Raw genomic sequence first — 12847 nt, forward strand, 5'->3', positions numbered from 1 at the left:
GTGCGTGCGTGTGCGCATGCATGTGTGTACACGAACAGGAGAGGGAGACAGACAGACAGACAGACAGACCCAGTGAGTTTAGAGTTGCGTATGCATAGGTAAGGGGTTATTTACAGGCACATGAGCAATTTAACTAATACTGACACCACAGAAAGAATGTTCACCACCTGTCCCTAGCAGCCATTAACTGCCAGTAGCTCCCTCAGGAGGGTCGAAGCCAGAGGAGATTTTCCCTCATCCATGATGGAATGCTGGTAGACCCAAGCTTGTGTGGGTCATGTGCAAGTAATCACAGCTATTGTTAGTTCATGAGAACAACAGCCATATCATAGCTGGAAAGACAATGTTGTACAGCACTCTTCTTTCTCCTACATTCTTTGTACCCTCTTCTGCCATATTCTCTCAATTCTGTTTCATTTAGGAGCTTACTTTGAGCATGCTGGCCAGTTAGAAGTCTGTCCTCTACAAAACGTAACTGCTGTCCACTATAAAAAGAAGTTTTTTTTACCAAAGCAGAGAGCAACACTAATGTGAACATGAACATAAATATGTAGAAGCAGCTTTATGGGTACAGTGTCTCCTCTCCCAGCAGTAGCTTCTCTACTAGAGTCTGACCTATCCAGCCATAGATTTTTTTGATCAGGCTTACAATACCAGGTATGAGTTAGGCCTGTACAGCAGGCTTCAAATCCAACCAGCAAGCAATTGATGACCCCATAACAGCCATGCCACAATGTCTATAAAGCTACATCTGTAGCTTTAACCCCCTTCCACCCATTTTCTGTAACACCCCCCCCCTTTCAAATTAATGGTCTCTTTTTACTAAATTTTGTGCTTTCAAATATATAAACATAATTTGTTCAGTCCATATAATGTTACTTGTATGAATGTTTTCAGAGCTGACCATTTGGTATTAGATAACCAGTTAATGTACTCTTCCCTGAGGAAGACTATTTCTCTCATTCTCAGTATTCTTTAATTGTCTATAGTTTTTGTGGGGGGTTGGAGCCTCTTGATTTTAACATGTCTATTGGTATCATCCTTGTTCAGGCCATGTTTTGGCAGCCTTGTTGGTGAGATTTCATAGATTTGGTTTCTCTGACATTTGTGGAAGACATAGTCTCACAACAAACTTTCTGTTCTTCTGGCTCTTCTAGTCTTTCAACCTCTCTTCCACCTTCAATTACTGCTGAGCCTTGGGTACAGGAGTTATTAGGACTGTGCGCCACAACTCTGCATTTTTTTCAATGGTTTTCTGTAATGGTCTCCATCTGCTGCAAAGAGAAAGTTTCTTGATGACGGCTGAGGACTGCACTCATCTGTGAGTTTAAGGACAAATATTTAGAATGTAGTTAGGAAATATGCTGATTTAGTAAAATGGTAGTTCTAAGTCTTTCTCTGTGATTCTTTTCTCTAGCAGGTTTTAAGTCCTATTGGAGAGTCATTGATTACCGTCAAGGCATGAGAGCCATCACTGCACCCTTAGGGATATTGTGCCCAGCTGCCATAGTTGTGGTTCATAGATGCCATAGCTGCTAGGTAGGGCTATTTATTGGTGGTTTCCCTCCTTTAGAAACTTGCATGGTCTTCAGGAAGGAGGCTTTCAGGTCAGATCCAACTCAGGTCCCCTGGGGTTCTGTGTCCAAAGTGTAAGGTGTCTTCAGCAGTTGTGAGTTAACCTTGGATCCCTGAGGAAAAAGGGCAACAAAGGGCAATAGCAATTAGCCTGTAATATTTGGGAGTCTCTTGGATAGCCCTGAGCAACAACTCAGAAGAGGGCTTCTCATGCCTGATGTTGGGGTTTTTGTAAGTCTATGGGAAGCTTGAGGGGAGCTTTGTAAGCCCATATGGGAAATTTTTATTTATTCTCTCTCTGTGTCTCTGTCTCTCTCTGTCTCTCTCTCTGATACATATGGAGTATTATTAAGTATTAGAATAAACATATAAGTATATATTAAGTATACACATATACAGACATAGACTTATTGTGGTATAGGTGTATGTTTTAAGTAGGTAGTTAATACTCCTTATGACTTTTCAGACATCCTTATTGTTATTTTCTGTTCTCCCTTCTGTATTTATTTATTTTTTTAAAGCACTAAAGCTTTATTACAAAAGGAGCTAACTGCTAGAGAGGGCCCTCTCCAGTGTTTCTGTGGCCTCTTCCTTCCCAGTATATACCTCCAGGGGAGGTCAGTGGTCCATCCTAAGAAGAGGTGTCTGGGAAAATGAAGTATGGTAATATTTTTTCCAAAGTCCTCCAAATCCTTCTAGGTGCTGTTGAGAATCTTCTGGTAGAAGATGTAGGAACTTTAGCTCTCATCTCCAAGATCCTCTGTGTCTACATCCTGGGGAGCTTTTGTCTTCTTTTGTCGTTTGGGCTGTGGCTGACTAGCCCTGGTTGACTTGGAGGGGACTTCCACTTCCATGGCTGCTTTTTCTTTCTGGGCAATTCGGATCTGCTGCAAGAGTTTCCTGTGCTTCTTCCCAGATAGGGTGATGTTGGCCCGAGCACTGGACACAGGCTTCTTGAGGTGGTGCCTTGTAGTCAGCCTATCACAGGCCCGACCACCTGGTGCTTCCATCACCGATCCCTGCTTCTTTTTCAGCTCCTTCCAGGACGATTGATCTTTCCTCCCGGAGGTCCCTTTGCTACACTCACTGGGAGGCTCACCCCTGGAGCCGCACTTCTGCTCTCCCTTCTGTATTTATATCTCTTCAATTTTTTTTTGATGTTTCAAAATTTCTTTACCATGTTTGTTCTTACCATGAAGAATATCTGAATTCCTTTTTTTGTTTTTTGTTTTTTTGTGTTTTTTTGAGACAGGGTTTCTCTGTGTAGCCCTGGTTGTCCTGGAACTCACTCTGTAGACCAGACTGGCCTCAAACTCAGAAATCCACCTGCCTCTGCCTCCCAAGTGCTGGGATTAAAGGCATGCGCCACCACTGTCCGGCTCTGAATTCCTTTTAAGGTAACCTTAGTATTGATTTTTTTTTCTTTAGTTATTTTCATCTTACAAAGTCTTGACTTTTTAAATAAGCTTTTAAAATATAATTTATTTATTGTTGTTATTTTAACATGTGCATCGGTATTTTGTCTGCATGTGTATCTGTGGGAGGGTAGTGGATATCCTGGAGCTGAAGTTACAGACATCTGTAAGCTGCCATGTGAGTGCTGGGAACTGAACTTAGGTCCTCTGGAAGAGCAGCCATTGTTCTTAACTGGTGAGCCATCTTTCCAGCCACATGGTCTTAAATTTAGGGTTTCGTTTTTTCCACTGAAAATCACACATAAGTTATGGAAATGTGCCACTGACCCAAATGTTAGCCTTTATGGTGTTTCATGATCATTTTGCTGCCATTCAAATAATACATTTGTATACAATGTATCATTTCTCTGTATCTGCTTTCACTATTTTTCTTTCTCTTTGCTTCTCTGAAATTTAATTACAATGTATTTTGGCATGTATTTCCTTGGATATCTTATTCTTGTTTCCTCAACTTTAAAATACATGGTTTTGTGTTTGTAGTTTAGAAAGCTTGTTAATTATAAAGTCAGTTTGTAGCTGGTATTGTAGCTTATAAAGGAATACACCATGAGCATATATCCCCTTTGATTAAAAAGAAGTAATGAATTTTTTTTTATATAGGAGGTATGTTCTGGGATCCAAAGTGAAACATTTCTTCCTGTGGTTTCCTGCAAAATAATTTTGAGAACTGTTGATTAAAATCACCCACGTTTTATTTTGTTCGAAGAGGGCTAATTCGGAGCACACCTGGATGGTGATGAGCAACAAAAGTGGGATTTTATTTTCCTATCTCCAGATTACCTAGTTTTTATAGTGTGTTTTTCTAACCATTTACAAACTCAAGTTTCTAAGTTACAATCTGAAGGAATTAAAAACCAGGCCTTAGAAACACTCAGCATCAGTCTCTGTCCTGATGTTAGATTCCAGAGCCAAAGTCAAAGGTGAGAAAATAAGGAAGGAAACACAAAATAGGACATTTTAATCTTGTTTATCTCTTGTGGGTCTCTCTCTATACATGGCAACATTATTGAATGTCTGCCTATTGTGTGACTGACACAGCTCAATGCTAGGAATGCAAGAAAGCATTTAAAAATATTCATATTATGGACAAATCACCACTAAAGGGTATTCCTCTTATCTAACTGAAATTTTGAACCTTTTTTTTTTTTTTTTTCAAATCAAACCCTGTCTCTTTCATATTCCAATGCCACTATTCTACTTCTGCCTGTGAGTTTGGCTTTTAGGTTCCATGTACGTGCAAATGGTTCCCTGATATTTTCTGTATTTTTGTCTTATTTCTCTTAAGCACCATAAACCTTTATTATGCTGTGTCTTCAAATAGTTCTAAGTAATAGTTTATATCATCCCTTCCTTACTCCTATCACTGGTAAATGGAAAAGCTTTAGTCCTCAGACAACTAGACTGAAATCCTGAATATCGAATGCCTGGCACACAATTGACAATGAGTAAGTTGTATATATTGTCAGAATCAGTGCTATAACAAAGTAATTTGAACAAGTTACTTTATACTTAATATAGTGATTAACAATAGGAGATAGTAAATAGTATTAAATTTAAAGGTATTGAATTAGCTTTTTCTGAGGAGAGACATGAACATCTCTTTACCCCAGTGACAGACCAAAGAAGTGATTCTACCCAGCTCCAGCTTGCTGAAGCAATTAGCTTCATTGCAGTTCTTACAGGAGCATGGGTGGGGGGTGGGGGGTGGGGAAGAGGCATGTCATGAAACTGGAAGGAGTACCATGAGAAGCAGAGGGGAGAAGTCATGGAATACATGGAGAGAAGAGAAGGTTTTCAGTGGGAGAAAACGAACCAGCAAGGGGGTGCTTGGGAAGGGTGGTAAGAGGGGAGGAAAAGAAAGCTGTATGAAAATGCCATACTATTATTTTGCATGCTAAATTAAAAGATTAATTTTAAAAATTGGATGTGTTTTATAGTTTTTTTCAAGTACAGTGTTAACTAGAAAAAATAGTTACTATCAACACATATAAGCATTTTCAAGAAGCTATAATTCTATTAGAATAATCTTCTGAGAGGCACAGAGTGGTCTCTCGCTCTCTCCTCTCTTCCCTCCCCCCCCACACACACATACACTTACACACAGAGAGAAAGACACACACACGGACGGAAAGATGGACGGGATTGTGGCTACAATATTTTTTTTTTTTTTTTTGAGACAGGGTTTCTCTGTATAGCCCAGGCTATCCTAGAACTTACTCTGTAGACCAGGCTGGCCTCAAAGTCAGAAATCCGCCTGCCTCTGCCTCCCAAGTGCTGGGGTTAAAGGTATGTGCCACCACCGCCCGGCTACAATATTTTTTTTGTAGTATTTCTGCTTAATATAGTTATTAGGAGAAGGGGGGAATGCTTTGGTAATTCAAATTCTTTGCTTGCTGATTCACATTTATGAAGACTATAATCAGATTACACAGTAAACTTTCTGTCCTCCTGTGCTAACATATGCTTCTCTCTTTTTCCCTTCACCAGAGGAAATAAAAGTTGAAACTGAGAAACAAAGGTTTGTATGAGTTCATTTGTTTTATAAAATCAGTTTGCATACTTTTGAGTCTTGGCCAAAATAGCAATACAATCATCTATATTTTAGCATTACAGATTTTCTTCATCTTTGTAATAAAATTAAAAGTAGTTCTTAAGAAACAAGTTCATATAAATTAGACATCTTTAAAATACTTTTAGCTATATTTTAACTTATTTTCATGAAGTTTAATGTATATTTACAAAATTTACTAGATTTCTTTGACCATGTTAGCTTTTTTAGAACATAATGGAAATAATTCAAAAGTGTACTTCAGAGTAAAGGCATGTAGAAAGCTCATGGCTGTTTAAAGTTTCATGAAATATTTACATAGTAGCTGTTGGGACCTTTGGAAAAAGAGAAAATCCATGTTGTGTCCAGCAGCTGTGGTCACTGCTATTCACCCAGGCAGATCACTTGAGCTCTCCAGGCTGTGCTTTCTGTGAAATACGGAAAGACAGAAAAGTGGTCAGTAAGGTTCTTTTTTGATTGATACTTTTTTCCTCATGGGTTTGTCATCATAAAGGTAAATGTGGTATTCTATGTAATCTCTCAATCTCTCTCTCTCTCTCTCTCTGTCTGTCTCTCTCTCTCTCTCTCTCTCTCTCTCTCTCTCTCTCTTTTATTTAGTCCTCCTCATGGAGAAGCAAAAGCTGGATCAGGCACTCTTCCACCAGTGAAATCAAAGACAAATTTTATTGAAGCAGACAAGTACTTCTTACCCTTTGAATTGGCATGCCAGTCCAAATGTCCCCGCATAGTCAGTACATCTCTTGATTGTTTGCAGGTATGTATCAAATGGTATCTAAAGCTGTCTGCTTTCAGTGTGTTTCTCACATTGCTCACAGTCGATGGCTTAGACATGTCCATAAAATCCTTGAATACTCTTTTTTGAGGTAAGAAATAAAATAGTCATTTATATTCCAGATACACAGTAGCTGCAAAAAGATGTTTCTGCTTAGTATTAACAAAACCATTAGAAAGACAAAATCTAAAATGGCTAATGATAAAAGTGTTGATTTGCTCTCTTTCTTTCGGTGCTATAATACTATTGTATGTTTGGGCTTTTTTTGTTTGTTTGTTTTTGGTTTTTTTTGTTTGTTTGTTTGTTTTTTGAGATGGGCACTTGATATGTTCTCTTTGTGGTCTTGAAATTGTTTCAAGCAGTCATTCTACCTCAGCCTCCTAAGTAGATAGTCCCCCAGGAATACATCACTGTGCTTAAATCATCACTTGGAAGTGAGTTCACTAAATCCCTACTATTTGATATAATGCAGCATTTTGATATTGACACTGTTTGTCTTCTTACTGTTTTGCTCACCCTGTGGCATTCATTAATGTCAGAAATTGTCATGAGTGCTTTCCCCCTTTACTTCTCATACACACACACACACACCATATCTTAGATATTCTCTGAGGCAGGTTTCCAGATTTCGGTGTTTGTGTTTGTTTTCAGGTATTGTCACTGTTTGGAGGTTATATACACTCAACTAACAGCTTAGTAGCCAAGAAGAGATTATTTGTTCTTAAAATAAGTTAAAGATAAATTCTTCTGATTTATTACCTTACTTTTGCTGGAAAATTAGCACTATTAACATCTAATGCTGTCTTTCCCAGCTAAATAGTAATAGTGATGGATGATTCTCGGGTCTTTTTTTTTTTTTTTTTTTTTTTTTTTTTTTTTTTTTTTTTCCAGCCATTATTTTCAAACAGGATGTCATAAAAAAATGATGACATAAGTTGGAAAGGGATTTGATGTCATTTGAAAGTGTTAAGATAGTCCCTCAAATACATTATCAGTAATACCTGGTTTAGATTGAAAGCAGCAAGCAGCTCTAATATAGTGTTCTTAGGGTCTGGCTTTCTACAAGTATTATTATTAATTTTGTTATTGGTTTGTTTTTGTGATTATTGCAACTACAAATAGTTTTCCAAATTTAGTAAACTACCTTATACCTTATATCTTAGTGTTTGTGTTTAAAAATTAGTATATACTCATTCACGTATGTTTCAACTTATAGTAAGCTAATATATTTATTAGTTATCTTGACTAGGTTCTCTGTTTGTTTCAGAAACTTATTGCTTATGGGCACTTGACTGGCAGTGCTCCAGATAGTACAACACCAGGCAAAAAATTAATTGATAGAATTATTGAAACAATATGTGGCTGCTTCCAAGGTCCTCAAACGGATGAAGGAGTTCAGTTGCAGATAATAAAGGTAATTAGTTATATACAAATGGGTGTGTTGCTTATTATTATACTTTTAAAACCAGAAGCTTCTCACCTTGAAAACATTAGGAAGAGTTGTTTTCTGTGCATTTTGGGTGTGACAAGCACTTGGGATAATGTTTAGAACCCATATGAGATTTGTTGTTTTATGCCATTAGAAGAAAACTACATTTCTGTGTTTCTTCACTTGGCCATCCAAGTTAGGATTGAATTCTTTGGGTCTTGAGGAGTTTTTTTGAACATACCCTGCTTTTTATATGTCTTTCATTTTTTAAGTTTTAAGATGATTCATAAAGTTGTGACCTTACTAATGTTTTCTGTATTGTTAGAGCCTACATAGTCTTCTTAGCGCATGTAACACCAAGTGTATTGTCTGTCTAATGGGTTTCAGTATTCTCTTGTGCCCATCCATCTATTGAACCTGCTCAGAAAAAAGTAAATTAATAAAATCCAAGTTTGTGTTGTAATGACTCTGGATGGTTGAATTCTTTTAGAGAAAAACCAGTTGTGTTCTAATTGTTAATGTTATAACTATGGTAGTGGTAGTATATATATTTATTTATAGTATTCATATATTGATATGATATTATATGAAACATATCTGTCTACACTCAGTTGTAATATAGTGTAAATATTCTGCATTTTAATAAAGACAAGTACTATTTGTAATGAAACTTAGCTAAAGGATAGATGTTCTGGAGTTCAGAGGCCTATGGGAAAACTTCTTCCAGAGTAGTGAAAGCCTCAGTTATTTTAATAGTTGGTAATATGTTCATAGTAGATAGAAATCTATACACATTACTACCTAAAGTGTCAATGTTTTTAAAGTTGTTTTTTTTGTTTGTTTGTTTTTGGTTTTGTTTGTTTGTTTGTTTGTTTTTTGAGACAGGGTTTCTCTGTGTAGCCCTGGCTGTTCTGTCCTGGAGCTCACTCTGTAGACCAGGCTGGCCTCAAACTCAGAAATCCACCTGCCTCTTGCCTCCCAAGTGCTGGGATTAAAGGCGTGCGCCACCACCGCCCGGCGTTTTTAAAGTTTTAATTTTAAAATGAAAATATGTATTTTTGTCCTTTAAGTCTGGATGCAGAAAATTGCTTATGTGTAACCTTTCCTTACAGGCTTTACTTACTGCAGTGACATCACAACACATAGAAATTCATGAAGGAACAGTACTGCAAGCTGTGAGAACATGCTACAATATCTACTTAGCCAGCAAAAATCTCATCAACCAGACAACAGCCAAAGCCACTCTTACTCAGATGCTAAATGTTATCTTTGCACGCATGGAAAACCAAGCAGTAAGTATTGAAAGGGGGTGAGAGAACACCGCAGGCCTCAGACGTAGGAAAGAGCTCAGAGTAGTTACAGGGAAGAACGTCCCAAGGACCCCTGTCTTGTGTTTGACTTTCAGTTTTACTGACTTCTTTGACTTTAAACAAGATATGCTTTTAATCTCACCAAAAAAAAAAAAAAAAAAAAAAATGTATATGCTTGATTACATCATGGAAGTGTTTGTGAATTGATATTTTTACCAAACTTACTTTAATAAAGTGTAAAGTAGATATAAACTGCCTCATTTGACCTGTTCACATATAAAATTGAACCTTAAAACAAAAGTGCATTTTTGTATCGATGAAGTATATTAGTATATTTTACTTCTTTAATACAGTAAAGGACTGTGATGTTCCTTATCCTTAAACCTACTTCAGCTTGGTTGGAAAGAAATTAAGAACTACAGACTTTAACTTTATTTTTTTTATTTGTTTTTATTTACATTTTATTTTACAAGTCTTCATAATTCAAAATCTTTTATTTTGCAGAAAGACTGCAAAAATATTTGAGAGGGGTTTCTCTTTCACCCTTAACCTTCTTTTTTCTTTTTTCCTTTTTTCTTAACTTGTTTTTTTGTTTTTGTTTTGAAATTTTGTGTGTGTATGTGTGGTATATGCTGGCATGCTCCCCAGCATGTGTATGTGTGGAGGCCAGATGTCCTTCACACCAGAGTATTCCCCTACCAATGGCTGTCTGTTTGTTTGTTTTGAGATAGCGTGCGCCTCAGGCTCTGTTTGTCTTTACCCTTCTGGCACTAGAGTTGCCTACATGAGCACTCCACCTTGCTTTCCTGTTAGGATAATGCCTCAGAAGTACCTGCCCATCCATTTTGAAAGTTTTAACTGGCTTACTCTTTTGTGACTGCAGCTGTTTTGAGTTCATGTGCACAACCGCAGTGTCATGCCCAAGGACAGCATTTCACAGCGCCACTTGCCATCCCATGGTTCTTTGTGTGTGAGGCCATGGTGTTCCATGTCATGCAGTAGGTATGATGGATGGCCTGTCTATGCTGAATACACAGTCACTTATTTTTTTTATTAGATATTTTATTTACACTTCAGATGCCATCCCCTTTCCCCATTCCTCCCCTTAGAAAACCCCTATCCCATGCCCCCTTTTCCTTTTTGCATTTATACATTTTTTAAAAAATGTTAATCATAGGCTTTATAAGTTTGGTATTATTCAATCAGAGGTGTAACCCACTACCCAACCTAGATATAACCACTATCTTTGACTGGTGGAGATACATGAACATCTGCCTCCCTATCTCCCCCCTCTTTCTCTCTTTCATCACCTAGCTTCTACTCTCCTTCTCCTCCTCTTCTTACTCCATCTCTTCCTCTCAGTACTCCTCCCACCTTAGCTCCTCCTACATATCACCCTTCCTGTTAAAATGAAACTTTTCTCTCAAAATACAATTAGAGCATAATTATGCCAATTTGTACCAGTGAGGTACAAGATAGTCCTAATACCCAGTCCATCCTTTTGTTGACTAACCAGCACCTCTGTCGTCTATCCTAACTGAAACATTTAGTTCTGAATCTGGCTTTAGGATGAGTGTCAGCTGATGACCATCCACTCAAATCTTTTCTCTCAAGGTAAATAGCTATAAGTTTTCAACCCCGTCAGAAATCCAGAATGACTGAGTTAACTATAATTGTGGGAAGCACAAAGCATAGCTTCTAAAACTTAGCCAATTTATAGAGACCTCTGAACACCTGAACACTCGTTCTACTTCAGAACATTGGCGCGTCTGTTCTTCCGCCTTGTGGCCCAGGATCATCTGACAGACCTTAGTGCTGCAGAATTATTAAGGGCTGATTACTCTGTCTAGGAAGATATAATCAGTTGACTATTCTGCAAGTGTGTTCTTTTCTGGACAGTAATTTGTCTGTAGAAGGAAAGAGGCAATTCTTGCCTAATAGCTGTCTCGCCACAACTGGAGTATCTCCAAGGATGCTCAATTTCTTCTTAGAATCCAAGACAGGAAGTTGTCAGGAGCAGACAGGTCTCTAATCAAAATGAACATAATACAGAAATGTTTGTCATGTCAATTCTATGGATTTCTGATGTTTTGAAAACCAACTATCCATGTAAGGTAATCTGGACTGTTGCCTGTTAACTCCACTCAGCTATTTCTAAATAAAACATAGAAAACACCCTTATAATAAACTCCAAGCCATGAATTTGCTATAGTCCCTTAACTCACAGGCTGACCATCTCAAATCAGTTAAAAAAGTTAAAGAAGGACTGGGTCTAAGCTTTGTATTCCTAAGTGTGTTATACTGGTGCAATGCCTATGAGAGTAACAATATTCATCTCACTCTTATATCACTAAGAAGCTCATGCCAATGAAAACCTTAAAATTTGTAAACAAAGTAAATTGGTGCCATTTAAGAATTTATATCTTCATCTTAATACTAATTATACAGATTTCTACTAATAGGTTATGGCTATGCAATTAACCCCTAGCTAATCCTCTCTATTCCCACAAAACTTTCCCTAGAAAGACAGCCCAACATTTACCACCTTAGTCCCCAAGCCCAGGGAATAGGGGCGCTGACTCTTCATTAGCTTCTTCAAGCTGATTATGGGCGTTGAGATATTAGAAGAGGCGTGGGGGAGAGAGCAAATTGACAAGCCTCTGATGCTGTGTCTTCACTGCCTCCAGATGAATTCCCGGACCTCAGAGGTTTGAACAGGTCTGCCCAGCTTGCTTGTTGAGTAGATACACCAAGGCTGATCATTCTGCAATATACAATTCTCAAAACAAATTTTAGTATCAAGATAGTTTTTTTTTTTAAGAGGGCTGACATTTTATTAAGGATGTTGGTCCTAACTGCTTTTCTTTTTTTCCCTCTTTTACTGGATATAATATTTACATTTCAAATTTTATCCCCTAACTGCGTTCCCCCCACCACCCAGGAACCCCTTATCCCATCCCCCCTCCTCCTGCTTCTATGAGGGTGTTCACCCACCTATCCCCCAATTCCCCCCCCCCCCCCCCACTCAGTGCTCAGCCTTCAAGGTACCAATGACCTTGTCTCCCACCTATGCCCAACACGGCCATCCTCCCCTACATATACAGCTGGAGTCATGTGACTCTCCATATGTGCTCCTAGGATGGTGGTTTAGACCCTGGGGAACTCTGGCTGGTTGGTATTGTTGCTCTCCTCATGGGGGCCACCAACCCTTAAGGCTCCTTCAGTTTACTCTCTAACTCCTCCATTGGGAACCTTTGATCAGATTAATGGATAGCTTTGAGTATATGTCTCTGGGTATGTCAGACTCTGGGGGACCTCTAAGGAGACAGCCTTATCAGGCTGCTGTCAGCTTTCCCTTCCTGACATCCATATAAGCGTCTATTTTTGGTGACTGCACATGGAATGAATACCCAGGTGGAATGGTCTCCATACAACCTCTCCTTCAGATTCTGACCCACACTTTGTCTCCATATTTGCTCCCTTGGGTATTTAGTTACTCCTTCTAAGAAAGACCTAGGCATCCTCACTTGTTCTTTCTTCTTTTCTTCATGAGCTTCGTGTCCTCTGGTAGTTGAATCTTTGTTGTTTCAAATTTTTGGGCTAATCTCCGCTTATCAGTGAGTAAATACCATGTGTGTTCTTTTGTGATTGGGTTACCTCACTCAGGATGATATTTTCTAGTTCCATCCATTTACCTAAGAATTTCTGAAATTCATT

The 12847-nt window shown here is 38.3% G+C and overlaps 1 protein-coding gene across 1 annotated transcript in view; it reads left to right on the forward strand.

Annotated features, from left to right (window-relative positions):
- Positions 1-12847, forward strand: part of Arfgef1 (ARF guanine nucleotide exchange factor 1) — a 113876-nt gene that overhangs the window by 11066 nt on the left and 89963 nt on the right. The window contains exons 2-5 of the mRNA XM_076924372.1: positions 5538-5568; positions 6217-6373; positions 7659-7805; positions 8933-9112. Of these exons, the coding sequence (XP_076780487.1) occupies positions 5538-5568; positions 6217-6373; positions 7659-7805; positions 8933-9112 (515 nt within the window). The remainder of the gene's footprint in view (positions 1-5537; positions 5569-6216; positions 6374-7658; positions 7806-8932; positions 9113-12847) is intronic.

The sequence above is a fragment of the Arvicanthis niloticus genome, chromosome 25 (assembly GCF_011762505.2).
Source record: "Arvicanthis niloticus isolate mArvNil1 chromosome 25, mArvNil1.pat.X, whole genome shotgun sequence".
In the NCBI taxonomy this organism is placed as follows: domain Eukaryota; kingdom Metazoa; phylum Chordata; class Mammalia; order Rodentia; family Muridae; genus Arvicanthis; species Arvicanthis niloticus.